At 36.2% G+C, this 16,663-nt stretch overlaps 1 protein-coding gene across 5 annotated transcripts in view; it reads right to left on the reverse strand.

The window, feature by feature from the left end:
• The window catches only part of HGF (hepatocyte growth factor), a 78,923-nt gene that overhangs the window by 41,581 nt on the left and 20,679 nt on the right, over positions 1–16,663 (reverse strand). For all 5 annotated transcript variants that reach the window (XM_025872798.2, XM_025872799.2, XM_025872797.2 and 2 more), the window contains 2 exons: positions 12,897–13,017; positions 11,405–11,523 (listed from right to left, as the gene is read on the reverse strand). In XM_025872798.2, the coding sequence (XP_025728583.1) occupies positions 11,405–11,523; positions 12,897–13,017 (240 nt within the window). The remainder of the gene's footprint in view (positions 1–11,404; positions 11,524–12,896; positions 13,018–16,663) is intronic.

The following is a 16,663-nucleotide window of genomic DNA, read 5'->3' on the forward strand; positions in this document are numbered from 1 at the left end:
TCCATCATATCTTACTGAGAACATAGCTAGAGGCTGAGTCCATAAGAGATTAACATCCTCTGCTCCTTGGATGCTACAATGTCAATATAACATTAAAAATCAGATATCATTTCTAGAATGTGTTATTAGACAAGAGTAATTGGATTTTCAAAGTAATTTTTTTCATAAATACCTTTATTAAAGCGACATTTTGTAGAAATAACCCATGACAATTAAAATTTGAAACACAGAGCCTTAAACTCAAAACAATTTAATTTCACTTTTTTTAATAAAAGGAGATATAATTAAACAAATAATTAAAATTCATGAAGAAATCAATATCTATGAAATTCAGTGAGGAACCACATGTTCATCAGAAAATTTTAAGAGGAATCAGAAAATTTTAATAATAATTTCACATGTTCATCAGAAAATTAAAATTTTAAATTTTAAAATTTAAGTAGAAAATGAAATTTTCCTAATTTGAGGGAAGAGTTTTCAAATTTTAGGAGTATCTGTGAAAAAAAATACCTATATTACAAAACCCTAAGTAAAATAAAAGAAAAAACGAATAAAAATATTGAGGAAAATATTTCACTGTTGATTCATCCACTAAAATTCCAGTGTCAAGTTCAGAGACCTATTGTTGGTACTAAATTTGCAACTCAACTGCAGAGGTCCCCAACAAGTTTTAATTAAAGATTTTTTTCACCGCAATCATAAAATCCTCATTCTTAGTTGAACAGTTTTTTTCTTAACTTTCATCAGTATAATTTAAAATCTTTGATATAAATTTAAGGAATCACTAAATATTCACTTAAAGACAGTGTAAGTTAAAATGAGTAAATAAAAAAACACAAGTTTGGATTTGTTTTAAATAATTTGGATTATTTAACAGATTGTAATCTTTTGGTGGAAACTCAAACCTTTTGAAATTACAAAAATTACACAATACAAAGAACTACTGCACATTAATAAAAATAGAGCATCGTACAGAATAAATATGACTTTTCATTAGATGTTGCTATAGACCAAATGCTTGTGTCTCTCCCAAATTCATATGTTGAAATCCTCTTATTAGACAAGAGTAATTGGATTAATGTGATGGTATCAGGATGTAGGGTTTTGGTGGGTGATTAGATTATAAAGGCAAATCCTTCATAAATGGGATCAGTGCCTATATAAAAAAGACACCACAGAGCTCCTTCATCCCTTCCACCATGTGAGGAATCTTCTGGCACCTTGATCTTTGACTTCCCAGGCCCCAGAACTGTCAGAAATAAATGCCTATTGTTTAGAAGCCACCCAGTCTATGGTATTCTGTTATAGCAGCCCAAGACAGGCCTCAACAAAATATATATTAAAAAAATCTAATTAATAATATTCTTTTTTTAACTTTTACTTTAATAAGCATCCATATCTTTGAAATATATAACCTCAAACAACTTGATGGCTTTATTTATTCTTATGTTTTAATTCAGTGGAAATATTCCTTATGATTTTAACTATGAACTGGCAGTATTGAGATAATATTTTTCATTAACTAAAAAGTGCCCTCTGAAGTTAGTGTATCTGTATTTATCCCATTTGACACTCAGCTCCTACAAGTGACCTCATAAACAAAAACTACATGATTTCTGGTGGCAATTATAGAATAAAATGAAACTTCATGCATATTATTTGGACACATATTATCTAAGGAGGACCATGTGAATGAATTTTCGTAGACCATTTACCTGTGTTGCAAATGTTTCATTTTTGTTGCCTGTGTACATAGTTCTTACTCAAACAAGATGAATTATTCTTCAACTGCAATAAAATAGACTCCTTTATCTGTCCTACTATATAAATAGCAAAAGTTGGTGCAAAAACAAATGTTTCATGCCAATCAATTTGGGAAAAGCTATTAAATTTGGGGAAAACTATCCCTTTGGACTTAAAACTTTAACATGGGATCTGAATAAGGGAAGATTCTGAAGTGTCCAGTGGCCAAACAAAGTTAAAGAGGCACAGAAACATCCCTAAATATCATCTGATGTTGATCAAGTTATACACAAACATTTTTGCAAGTATGTCTACCAAGCACACTGAAAATATTAGAAACTCACAAATAAGAGAGTTCCTCACAAATAAAACATTTGTTCAAGGCTGTCAGTAGTGGCTACCCTTTAGAGCAAATGTAAATATAGTTATATGATCCTTAGTGGCCTATGAGTGAATAAATGTTTTTCTTTGATGACTGACACAAAATTTTCTATTTGGAAGTGCTTTACAAAGAACATGTGCTACTGACATTTTTCACTGTCCTTTTACAACATAATCAAATACTGTGGGTGCCTTTTGGAACATTCATTTACTTTGCTGGTATGGATGTGTTATGATATTGGCTATCCTATCTGGTCAGGAACTTTGAGGTTTGAATAGATTTTTTGAGAGAATAAACATTAACTGTTATGTAATCCTTGAGATGAACATCTTGCCACCCAACAGAAAAACCACTAGAACAAGATGTCTAATTATAAATCTGATCCATTTTCTCTATGAAAGGCTAGCCAAATTTTTGCTAAGACACCACACGGTGCTGATGGAGGTCTGTGAAAGGCAACCGGAGAATCTGAGTGCACATTTATATTACAGAGAGCCACATCCAGAGCTCCATAGCCTTTATATGAACAATAAGTAAATCCTTACATTTACATTCCCCTTCCCCCCCCCAAAAAAAATCTAAATTTCCCAGTGGTGGTAAACTGTTGCTGTTCTTTTGCCTATAGCTAGGAGCAAGTTGTTCCATAGGCCATTGGACAAATAACTGATTATTCCTTGGAACACTTCAGCCCAACCCAATCTACTCCCACTTCAGCTACTGAAGAGACTGAAACATAGGGTTTACTTTATCATGGTCCCTGGAGATTAAGAACAGTATGTAAAGCTATTCTTCCATCAACGGACTTGTACTCTTTGGGCCACAAATGGCAAGATCAGGCTAAATGAAAATTTAAAGAGCTTCTTGTTTTAAAATTGACATGGGAAAGTAGTATAAAGACCTCCAAAGTACAAACCTCAAATTGCTTGCACGTTTGCTTTCCATGTGAACCTAGAATTCCTATCTGAAACTTTTCCTTGGACTTTATCCAAGCCTTTTCTGGTATAAAATGCTCAAGAGACAAGACTTTCATGAAAGGTCTTCAGTTCTATACTCTTATTCCTTAGAAGATGACTTGAAAAAGACCTCCAAGTATAAGATCTTTCCCTTGAGAAAGGGTATTGTTGGTATTGTTTTTTCCTGACTCAGAATACAATGAGATTTTATGTCTATTAATCTCTGTTCTAGCATTGGATGAAAGAATACAGAGAAATAAAGGCTTTCTTTAAGAAAGAAAATAATTATTTTCCCAACATATAAGCACACAAGGTTACATATTCTCTTAAAATGACACCAGTGTCCATTGGTTACTGAAAGGAAGAATTCTTTTATTTATTACCAATGGCAACATGCCTGTATTAGTCTGCTTGGACCACCATAACAAAATACCATAGATTTGATGGCTTAAACAGCAAAAATGTATTTCGCACAATTCTGGAGGCTGGGAAGGCCAAGATCAAGGTGCCAGCCAATTTGGTTTTTAGTGAGAACTGTCTTCCTGGCTAGCAGATGGTCACCTTCTTGCCATGTGCTCAGATGGAAGAGAGAGAGAGAGAGAGATCTCTCTCTTACTCTACTTATAAAGCTACTCATCCCAGCAAATTAGCATCGCACATTTATGACCTCATTTAACCTTAATTACCTCCTAAAAGCCCTGTCTCCAAATATAGTCACATTGGGGATTTAAGGCTTAAATTTTGAATCATGGGGAGGGTTGCACGGTTCAGTCTATAACAATAGTTTGAATAGAAAGCTATCAAAGATCTGCCTAGGCCACATTTTTGAAATGGAGAGTTGCTTTACAGGTATAAAGTTTCACTTGTTAGATGGGCAAATTCTAGAGAACTAGAGATCTATACAGCGTAGTACCTATACTTAACAATACTACATCATATACTAAAAAAATGTCGAGAGTAGATCTCAAGTTAAGTGTTCTTACACATACATAAAAAACGTGGAGGCAGGCAGGAGGAAACTTTTGGAAGTGATAGATATGCTTATTACCTTGATTGTGGAGATGGTGTCATGGGTATATGAGTATGTTCAAACCCATCAAATATTAAACCCATTAAATATGTGCAAGTTATATAAACTACACCACAGTTAACTGTTAAAAATTAATAAATGGTTCTGGACATTTATGTATCTAGAACTTAAGAAGAAAAGAGAAGAAAGAGGAGGAGAAAAATAAGGTAAAACATAATGAAGCTTGTCTATTTTTTGGTAAAGAAAAAGCAACAAATGAACAAAATATCTCAGGGAAGCATGAAATCTCAGGATGAGTTGAAATGATAGGAAGAAATCTTCCTGGGTGGTAGTGTCTGAGAAAAGCTAAGTTGTCATATGAAAATCTAGAACCATAAAAAAAAAAAAAATTCCAGGAGACACACACACACACAAATGAAAAACTACCACTGTGTAGGAATAACATTCATTCATTCAACAAATATTTGTTGAATCCCTGTCATGTCCAAGGCAATGTTGCTGACACAAAAAGAGACATGATCTTTGCTCTGTGGGAACTTACAAATTTTGATAGAGCTATTAATCAAATAATTTCAAAAATAAATGTAAAGGCCAACTCTGAGAAGTACTTAGAAGGAGAGGTTTATGGTGGTATAAATATATAATAAGGAATTTGACCAAGTCAGGGAAGTCAAATGAAGAAATGATAACTGAGGAGATAGTAACAGAGTTGAAATTTGAATAATGAGTAGCTGTCAACTGGGTGAGGAAGGGAGAAAAAAATTTTCAAGGCAGAGGAGATGGCAGGGGTAAAGGAACTGTAAATGAGAATGTGGAAAATATGAAGTACGGGAAGTAAGCTATTCTGGCTGGAATAGACAGCATGGGGGGAAAGGTGGTAGTATAGGAGGCCGGAGGTATGGGTAGGGAAGTAAAAGATGGTCTTGCTTTGTCTTTTATTCCGAGGTTGAAGGAAATCATTGAAGGATTTTTGCCTGGGGTGTGTGCGTGTGTATGTGTGTGTGGTGTGGTGTGCTACGGATGGGAAATGGTACACGCAGATTTTTATATCATTCTGTTTGCACTGTGAAGAAGGGATTGAAGGGGAAAACTAGCAAATATGGATTCAACTCCTTTCAGAAGGCCACTTAAATATTCAAGGCAAAAGTAACACTCTCTTGGATGAAGGAGACAGCAAGGGAGTGAAATGGGCAGATTTGAGAGGTACATACAAAATAAAATTGTCAGGTCTTAGCGATGGACCGAATGTGAGGAGTAAAGGAAAGAGAATGTCTAGGATTATTCTAGGTTTTGGGATGTTAAATGTAATGGTGGTACCAGTCATACAAAAGAGAGGTGAAAAGCAGATTAGACCATGCTACAAGATGAAAGAAGAACATCAGAAACAGCTGATAGATGATGGAAATCTCCAACTGGGTGAGTCGCTGGTGGTGAGAGATGGAAAACAACTGGAGCAGCCAACAGGCATATGCCAGTTAATGTATATTCTAATGGGACCACACCCCATTTTTCTGAAAAATATAATTATTTTTCATTTTAAATATGTTGTATTTATTAGCATCCAATTAGATTACTATTTGTAATGAATTAATATTTTTTAATTTATATTTTAACTCCCAATATAGTAAATATTGATTCATATAGTCCACATACATGATTTGGGATTCTCAATAATGGTAGAGTGTAGAGATATCTTCAGTCCAAGAAGTTTGTGAACAACTAATTTAAATAATCAGTAAGAATTTCTATGACACATCAAACAAAAGACAGCTTTTCAATTGCCAGAAAACTATTTTCACTTCACAAAAATATAATTTCTCCCAACAAATATTATTATTTCTCTCTGAAAAGCAGTGAACTAATCTATGGAACAAACTGTTATTCAGAATATAAAGTGATTATAGAGGAAAATCAGTACTTCATTCAGGTACTATACAGGACTTCCAATCTTGTTATATATTTTGCAGTGTCTTAAAATTCCATATACCTGGAAATCTGTGAAAAGTTATATAGCCAGATAGACTTAGATGTGGATGGTGCAGAACAAAGGTCACTTTGTGGAGCACATGTGAGAGATGGTCATGGAATTTTTAAGGGAAAAGATCCATAAAGACACCCCTACCCACTAGCTCCTTCAGGCCAGGATGTTACAGTTCAGTTCCTTCCAGTTCTGTTCACTCAACTCAGACTTTCTCAGGGTAACTTGGTGAAATGACTCTCTCTATGGGACTCAGTGAGCCTACTTCAACATGGAAGTGAAGGACTTGACCTGAGACTCTGAATCAGAGTGATACTGACCCCTGAAATGATCGGTTGCCTTCTACATGCTCCTGTTGCCTGGGGAAGAAGCCCAGTAGAGGATGAAGAACACGGAATAGGAGCTAGAAATAGGTTGACAGTCGGGGATGGGGCACAGAATTCTCTCAGGAGAAATGGGAATGCCTGGACCCTGCTCAGAGGGACTTGTACAGCGATGTGATGTTGCAGAACAGTAGGAACCTGGTCTCTCTGGGTGAGGATAATTAATTTCCAGATGACGGGATCTGCCCTTGGGTATCTGCCTTTTCCCTCTGTGCCTCTAGGGAGTCCCTGCACTGACTGACTGAGATAGAAACCCTACTGACTCAGAAAAGGAAAGCTTCTTAATGCAGCATCTGGACTTGAAACTTGCCCTTCTTCAGATGACCAGCTTACTTGATTCCACATCAGGGGTGGTTCCAGAGCTTAAGTGTGCTAAAACCTTATGGCAACTTTAACACATCCAATTCCCTCTTTTCTACCCCTGTGCTTTTGATTCAGTAATTCTTAGAAGAGAACTGGATATATGCACATTATACTGTTCCGGACGCATTCAGGAGGAGGCAACCTGTTCATAAAATTTTGAAACCGCTTTTCAGCTTTCTTGAGGTATAATTGTCAAATAAAATTGTAATACATTTTTTAAAAGGTACATAGCCAGAATCTTTGTGAGTCGTTGCCATTTGGGTAGAGACCACCTTCTGAGGAATACGGCGTGGAGGATAACTGAGAAAGCCAATAACGGAACACTGCGGCCCAAATTCACTTTCAGAGATGTGCTCACTGCATGTAGGATTAAAACTTGGAAGCAAAGTGACAGGAACAAATCTGTGGTTCATTCAGCTATTTAATAAATAAAAGGAACAGAGTGCAGTATTCAATACCTTGGCTCTGAAAGGTGTGAATATGCCCATGTCAAGGCAATGTCAGCTTTTACTTTACTAGTCAGAGCCAACGATCTGAAATTTCAATTTTATCATAAGCCTTGGAGTGTTTTGTTCACTTCTATATCCCCAGAATCTAGGAAAGTGTTTCAGGTATAAGAACTAGACAGTAAATATGTATTGAATAAATCCTATGGAAAGGGGACTGCCAATCTTTTTTGTGTTTTCTGTATGCCCCCTGGAATTGGGCTCTGCAAAGGTTTTGGCTGTCACTATTTACCTAGGATTTTGCATGAGCTTCAGAAAAGACTGAACTTAGATGTGCTCTGAGCACAGACATCGAACACCTACACCTCGACACAAGAAGAACTAAACTTTCTTACCTTTCTCCTCAAAGTTACATCTCTCTCAAATATGCATCATCTATCCAATAACTTAAAAAATATTTAAGACTTTCCTCTTTCCCTATCTCATTTCCCGCTACATCCAATTTGTCATTATGTATTGGACACCCAACCTCTTCAATATTGTTCCCATCCTTCCTCGCCTTGTTATTCTCCCTGCTTGCTGCATTAATTCACGTGACTGAATTAATGCAGCCTGTTCAAATTAGCTCTTCTCAGACCCATCTGCCTCCTTTCTCAGCCCTCTCCATGCCAATTACTGGGAATGTACAGTAATTCTTCTGGTTCAGTGGTCGTCAGATCGTGGTGGTGTTTTTTGGTTTTGCTTTTATTTTTTGTTCCTGTTACTAAAAGAATTTTGAGAAAGTAATTATGTTCTCTCACATGTGTTTAAGTTGACATCTACATTTTTTTAGGGCAAGTTTAAATAGCTGCAAAAGATGTGATTTCTAGCATATGTTAACTACTGACATCTTGAAACCAAAATTTTTATATCACACTTTTGAATGGGTGAATGGACTCTAAATACTGGAGTGATTTGATACCTACCTGTTCCTGGATAAGTGTACATTATCAAGCTCTTTTTCTCCTTGAATCATTTTTTTTTCCATTCCACTTTACCTATGGAATGTCATTTGAATTTAATGTATTTTATGTTGGAGAGACTTTTATTCTTCACCCGATCATACTTTTCTGAAATATTTTTATATTTCAAAATTAATTATTTAAATTTCTTGTGACCACAGAATTCTAAGAGATAAATAGACATATACACCACACACACACATATATACACACATGCACATATATGTATATATTCTGGATAGAGTTATGTAACTATTATTAATACATAAGTGATAAGCAGCATGAATATATAGTATTTTCAAAGGTCTCTTGGTTTAGTGTCACCAAAGTTTTTATACCCCAGGACAACGCACCACATTAAAATTCAGGAAGGCCGGGCAGTTTGCCTTTGTTCAGTAAAGTAGGAAAGGAAAATTGTGAATGGGAAGGAAGGATTTTGAACTTGACTAATTCCTTAGGAACACGTTCATTTCAAGCAGAAGATTTGGGGCAAGAATTCATATGGAAGTAAAGGAGCTAGAATTTGAACCTCTAGGCTGTCCACACACACACACCCCTAGGAGAGTCTTTGTGTTGCTGTGGGCTTCATGGATATCAGTTTTGAGACTTCTGTACCATGTCATACAGCAGAAGTGAAGAGACTTTGCAGGTGTAAGTGAAGTCCCTAATAAGTTGACTTTAAGTTAATTAAAGGGAGTTTACTGTGGGTGGTCCTGACCTAATCAGGTGAGCTCTTTAAAAGAAGATGTAGAAGTCAGAGGCTCAAACTAGCAGAAAGCTATGCGGTTGGCCTTGAAGAAGTAAACTTCCCTATTGAGAGAGTCATGTAGTAGGAAGTATCAGGCAATCTTTAGGAGCTGAGGACCTCGGCACTGCAGCCACAAGAAACTGAATTCTGCCAACAACCAGTGAACTTGGAATGGGATGCTGAGTCTTAAATGACACAGTAGGTCTGGCAGGCACCTGGGTCATGGCCCTGTGAGGTCCTAAGCAGAGAAGCCACCTGAGTCATGCCTGGACTTCTGACCCACAGAAATGATGACATAATAGGTATTATTTTAAGCCACTAAGTTTTTGGTAATTTGTTATACAGCGATAGAAAACTGTTACACAGTTAAAACCATCACCAAATGTCTTGATGCTGCATCGCAGGCAGTACTGTAAATGTAAGCCAAAATATTTGGAAGCATATTCATAAAACATTATCCCATATGCTTTCCAGAATTGCAGAATGTCAACTTCAGTTCATTTGAATAAAAATGTAGTCTCTATATATGGTTTTACAAACTAAAAGCTTTCCTGTAGTGAAATATTTCTAAAATATTCCCAATGCTTAAAAGATTATTTTGTTCTCGGCTATATAGGTTTGGCTTACAAATTCTACCACCCTTTTCTTAGAATTAACATCCTATAAACATCATCCTCTGTTTAACAAAGCCATCTGAATCACTGCATGTTAGTTGCATAATTAGCCAACTCTTCTTTGGACAGAAAAGAAAAAGAAATCTATCTAGTAGTGAGGAAGTATCATATTTATTTTATTTCTTTTCTCTCACAACGTCTTTTAAAGTAACCAAACACTGGTTGGTAAATGAATAGGAGGGAAACAGTGAATGTGCAGATGAATATGCATGTGAACATGCGTGTGTCTGTGTGTGTGTGTGTGTGTGTGTATTTATACAGATCTTATTCCAGAGACAATTTATAAGTACCTAAAACACACACACACACACACACACACATACACACGATGGAAGGGGAAAATGTTGGCTTATAGTACCTAAGTAGTCTAAAAGGATGGAAAGGTTAACAAGATTTTAAGTCAATGAATGGAACTAACCCAATCTATACAGAAAAACACTGTCACAAGAGTCATCTTTTATTTTAAGGGACCAAACAGATGATTCAATTTCCTTGGAACATTGTGTTCACATCGAGAGCCTAGCAGATTCTGCAGTTATTTCACATATGCCAGATTCATCCTCTTTCTATGGGTTTTATTTGAGTTGTCCAGAACATTTCCTTTTATTAGCAGGTCTAAGTGGAGAGAGATTTACCTTGGCAGTATCACGGTGTGGATAATATTGAATTAAGTTTGTTCAAAGGAATATCTCCATCAGGCTGTACTAGGAAATTATGCAAATACCTATCCCTATCCTCAGAACTGTCCACTTATCATTTAGGCTGCTGGTACCTGATCTTATGTAGATTATTTGTCCCTCTATATATGCATACCTTTATATTATCAAGCCAATTTATAATTACAATTTATAATACCTTACTAAATTCATGTGAGTCTACTGGTCTTAAAACATTTTAGGATCCAGCTGAAAAAAGATGACCTGTACTGATAGAAATAAAAGCATGGCCAAATCTAATTATCCAGTATTATTTCAAAGAGTAAAAATGTGTAAGTTAACCATGGAGGAGAGGACCAAGTATACAGATTTAAAGAGATACCACAAAGCAAGTGAGGAAAGAAGCTTTTATCAGAAATGCAGGAGTGTTGAGTAAAGGCCAGTACATAGAAAACAACCGTAGCACAGCTCAAAGATGGGTTGGTACAGAACACAGGCTGTGGACAAGGCAGCCAGAGAGGTGGGGATCAGCCACTAGAGATTAAGGATGTCTGTGAGATTCTTCCAGTAGACTTATTAGTCTTCATTGCAACTCTGTTGTTCACCAAAAGAGGTTCACAGTCGCTTGACAGCTTGTGTTATGTCTGGGGAGGAACGGTATGGAAAGGATACCAGACTGGAAGGTAAAATCTAAGGTGCTAGCTTTTATGGCCTTAATGACATTAGGATACTGCACATAATCCCTGATCCTTTTCTCCCTCAGTGGATTTTTTTTTTTTTAAATAACATGAGAATGTTTAGGCCTTCGCCATAAGTATAAATGTTTTGTGTGTTTGTGTTCACTTGCATATTTATCTCTTTCCAAACAATGACCCTCTGAAAATTCCAAAGATTTGGGTAGAATTATATAACACATTCTTAAAATATTAAAACCTACACACATTAAAGCATCAAGTAAAATAGCTGTTAACCTGTCTCACTAATAATCGCCTGCTTAGATCCAGTCTGTGAGAGGAAAAGGAAGCAATAAATTTGACCTTAACTTACCGCACATTTTAATTGCACAGTACTCCCAGGGGGTGTCAGGGTCAAGAGTATAGCACCATGGCCTGGGCTTGCCATCAGGATTGCGGCAATAATTATCATCAAAGCCCTTGTCGGGATATCTGCAAACCACACCAAGAAAAGTGTCACGTAAATCTGCCTGGAAACACCACCCACTCCTCAGCTCACAAAATAACGTTTGATCTAGCTTGCCTACTACTAGATGGGGGAAGAAGGTTTTCTGTTGCGGCTTACAAGAACTAATTATCAACTATTGCATCTGTTAGCTTACATATCTAGTAAGTACAGAATACATCCCCTTTGCTAATAAGTTAGGTCCATTTGGTACCTGTCCCCCAGTTGAAGTCCCAAACTGAGTGCTCTTCTCACAAAGCCCAATTAAGGACAGATTACATAAACATGACCTCAGGTAGAATGCTCATTAAGAAAAGGGGTCCTTTTCTGGGGGCAGGCTTAAAGTTCAAACTGAAAGTTAGGTTTCAATAGTTCTGTTACTAATGATAGCTCAATTTTGAAAATAGAGCCCTTCTAGGTCATGCCCTCTCCTCCACCATGGCAAGAGAGAAACTCCATCACACCACTTTCTCTATACCCACCTCCCTTTAAATTAACAGAGTCCTGATTGGTGACTTGGTTTTAATTGCTACCATATTTCTTCTGCACTCACTTAAAAGACAAGAGATATACTTAAAAAAAAAACCCCAAACACACAGTTTTAATTTAATTTAAGATAATAACAAACAAAAAAAAAAGATAAAGAAAAGCACCTTTCAGAATGGTGGGGATAGAGCTTCTGCTATAATTGTTTGTATTTTTATTCTTTATAATAAAAATAAGGGGATTTTTTCAAATCAAATATTTCATATGAAATGAATGAATCAAAGTAGACATATATATTTTTTAAACCATTTAAGCTCAGAACCTATTCCTGAGGAGAAAAGTAGACTTGGTTGCATGACTTCTCCAGATTGGCAATTCCAAAACACGCCAGGATAAAGCAGCCAAAGAACTGTTTGCTCCACCTTTCATTCCCTTTCTATGGGCATGACCTATGTCATGGTGTCACACGTGTGACCCCACTTTACCTAAGTCACTGAAGATGTGCCTTTAGAAGGACATTGGCTTGTATTTAGCAATAATGCCTCCTCCCATAGCTTGGACTGTGGTCATTACTTAATGAGCCTCTGTCTTTGTCCTGCCATGGAAGAGAAAGAGGAAGCTTCTGTTAGTGCTCCCCTTCTGCACCCCACTGATGCTCCTGTGTTCAGGACCATTATGTTTTCAGGGACTCCGTCTACTCAGCAGAGACCACTCAAAGGTGTAGCCAGCATTCTCATATACTTCATCATTAGTCCCTTGGCCCCAAGACTATCCAGAAAACATGATATAAAGAGAATTTCTAAGGCAGTTTGTCATGGAGCAAATACCAGTTTGTAAAAAGAATCATTGGAAGCATGATTTGGTAGTATTTTACCTTTCTGGCAAGAATTTGTGCCGGTGTGGTGTCTGATGATCCCAGCGCTGACAAATCTTGCCTGATTCTGTATGATCCATGGGACCTCGATAACTTTCCCCATTGCAGGTCATGCATTCAACTAATAAAATTAAAGTATGGCATGTTAATTGCTTCTGACGGCAAAATCAAGAACACCACTGTTCCATTGAAAGAACAGTAAATCACCTGTTTAACAAAAAGATTTTTAGAACAATTTATGTACCATTTTAATGTTGAATTGGGGTCTAATGTCCATAAAGAGTGACATAAAATTCTCCCTACAGTGCTCTTCATGTAGTTTACATGGGATTTGTGTAGTTAGCTGTACATATTGACCATAGGGCCAGGTTGCTACCTTTCTAATTTTTCAATAGCTGTCCAAAAGGCACCCAGAAACTGGAAATATAGGATTTCAGTGTCTATACTGACTGCAGAATAATTCTCTTCTCTCAACTTAAGCTCCAAGCACAAAAACAGGAAATACACAACTTAAAATGAGTACACATGATACCCCTAGGGTTAATGCCAAAATCAGGACCAGGTAAACTTGAGAGATCAACTTCAAACGTAAGTGTGGTACTATTCAAAGAACAGGGATATTTTAAAAGAAATCATGGTTCCTTTCTCTTCCTGAGTATCCATGTCGAATAACTGGGCAGACTTACATTCTTATCTAGACTAGGATAGAAGATGACCTGCTATTGAACTCCGTGTACTCACTGTCTTTAAAATGTATAAGCTCATGTAATTATGCAGGATCCTACTGATGATTCTGTGAGGTTAATTAATAGTTCTCCTCTGGCTGGCCTCTTATGTCACACTGAAAACTCTGAATCACATCAGCTAGCTGAAAATGAGACTTCTCAAATGGACAGGTTGATTTGTAGCACAGCAGGAATCCTGTGGAATAAATCATTGCTTGGCTTTCTCACGAATCCGGCAAACTTCCCCAAACACATCATTTGTATCTTGTGACTACTGATCATCTAACTTTAGCCAAAGCAGAGAAAAGATATCAATGTTTAGCTTTATCCACTGGTATCTAGCCTAATAGGTATTTGTAATAATTTGGGATATAATATTAGAATAATCACTTCTGGACCTTTGATTTTTATAACCTAATAGGACAGTAACTACTAACTTACTGAAATATAAGACCATTTGGCTTGATCCATCTACTTCTTTTTATGTTGCTTAATCTATGAACAAGACAAAGGACCAATTCAGCTTCCTCTCATTCGATTCTGAGTTTCGCCAGACTGCAGTCAGTAAGCACCTGAACTATAAATGAGAGGTGCTCTGTTTGGCCAAGGTCATTTCCACATTAAAATGCTCAACCCTGGACTGTGGGCACATCTCAGCTTTCCAGTTCAATGGGGTACAGATTTATTTAGTTCCCTTTATCAAAAGAATTCAAGGTTTGATATCTTCACAGAAAATGATGAGGCATTTATTATTCTTTGTTCCTTTGTACTGAGTCAAAAAATAGAATAGAATACTATGATCACATGTAAGAAATAAGTATCCACATGTACAATCTCTAACCTTGTATGGTACACAGGGATGTATCTATGTCTCCTTTAGCAGTTGCAAGTTGATAAGAGTATATCCCTTTCAAATGAGAGTGAATGCAATGATTTTCTGCAAATCAGTATTGTGGGGATTATTATAAAACATTTTTCCTAAGCTTCAGGATTTTTAATCTTCTTAAGGTAAAATAGCTACACAAATTAAACCGATGATTCTATAAGACAGCTGCTTTGCCGAATGAGTTGTGGTAGATCACTGCTTCTCCAAACCTTAATGTGCATAAAAGTCACTTGGCGATCTTGTTAAAGAGCAAGTTCTGACTCAGAGGACCAGGACGGGGGCATCAGTCGTTAGTTCCCAGGGGATACTGATGCTTCTGGTCCTTGAAATTCACACTGAGTAGCAAGTGTGTGGATAATTCATTCTATTCTAGAAGTTCTAAGTGTCTGGTGGTAATGGCTTTGTAGGAGAGAATGGATTTTACTTGGGTATTGAAGGATGGATGGATTTGGATAAGCTATTATGGAGCAAAATAACATAAAATGGTACAGAAACATAAATTAGTGTGTTATGTTTATAGCAAAGTGAAGAGAGAGTTATGGATGCAGTTGCAGACCTAAGGAGATTTTTTCAAAAATAATAAAAGTCAGCAAGAATAGCATAAGATTTTGGTAGGCAGTGAAAGTTGTTGTTGGGGTGGGAATAAAATGTGTCCTGTGATAGAACTGAAATGATAAGTATATTATAGTTATAACTTCTTTGATTACTCAGTACTTTTAACATACAAGAAATCATTTGACGCTTGTAGTGAGGTAAACAAGGCTCACACAAGTTTTAAGGGACTTACCTAAAACAGAAAATGTCAGACCTGTGCCTGGAACACAGACCCTCTGACCCACAGTCCAGGGTTCATTCCATTCTTCCTAATTATCTTTTTGTCTCATGTATTTTAATTTGTTTCCCACGCATTCTGATTGGTCATACTTTTACAATAGACTCCTAGCAATAATTTTAGAAAGTCAATCTCCCTGCCTTTTCAACACTGTCTGCATTACCCCTCTGCCTTCTTGTTTGTAACAGTAAGTTGCCCTGTTGTAGTCTCACCTATTGGAGGATGGGGAGAAGGGGAGCAAGTAGATTGGCCACCTTACGTGGGCTGAAAAATTTGTTGTTTCACTATTGCATCAAGCCATCAGGTTACTAATAAAAATTAAATTACCTCAAGAAAGCCAAATTTTAAACTCATAGTCACTTTTCAAACTTCCAGAATTCTAAAAAACTTCGAAGTTTTCCAAGCTCAGTCAAGCAGTAGGGATGGAAATCAAGTCCATCTACTCCTGGAGGTAGGGGAAAATATGATCCATATAACACTGCATAGGGTAAGGATCTCCCCTCTTTCTCTATGTTCTTTTGGCTCTTTATTTGCCAGTGTATTATCCAACAGTTCTAGCAAGTTCATCCTTTTTAAAAACAAAAGAAAACAAAAAACAAAAGCAAAATACTGTCCCAAATCACATAAACTCTAAGTAAATGTTTCTATTCGTAACTAGAGTAGTTTTCCTAAATATACCTCTGGCCTAAATGAAAGTAGAAAACTATATTAACTACACATGATAGTAATATAAATAGGATTCATTTAGCATCTTTCTCGTCATACTAACCAACTAACTCAAAAATTATTGTTATGTTTTTCTCAATTATAAAACTACAAGTGATCTGAGTTTACAGATTAAAGTAACTATTTTGAAAATATCTCTCAGAAAAATCCATGCTGGTGATTACTTCAGCTAAACTGTATGTTTTGAAATATGGATGTTTTCCCAAGCCCACATTTACATAATAATTGTTTTATTTAAATCTTTGTTTTTAAAAGTCCTTCTCCAGAGAATATGAAATTATACACATAAAGTTATAGCAGTATTATTTGGGATTTTAAGTGTAAGTTATTAAACATGATGATTATGGCTTAATAAAATGTATTCACTTGAATATTTGACACTCATTAAAAAAGACATCTGCTCCAATAACTGATGATTGCTATGTTCTAAATCCCAAGCAAATGTTAAAGCAAGAACTTGGACTTTAGACACCTCAGTTTTTTACAGTATTTGAATTAAACATCAATGCTACTATTTTACTTTATTTATTTTACTAAACAACAATGCTACTATTTACTTACTTTACATATTGTGTAAGTTTCTAAATATGATAAAAGT

The sequence above is a fragment of the Callorhinus ursinus genome, unplaced genomic scaffold (assembly GCF_003265705.2).
Source record: "Callorhinus ursinus isolate GAN/ISIS: 27379988/994484 unplaced genomic scaffold, GSC_fseal_2.0 scaffold12, whole genome shotgun sequence".
Taxonomy (NCBI): Eukaryota; Metazoa; Chordata; class Mammalia; order Carnivora; family Otariidae; genus Callorhinus; species Callorhinus ursinus.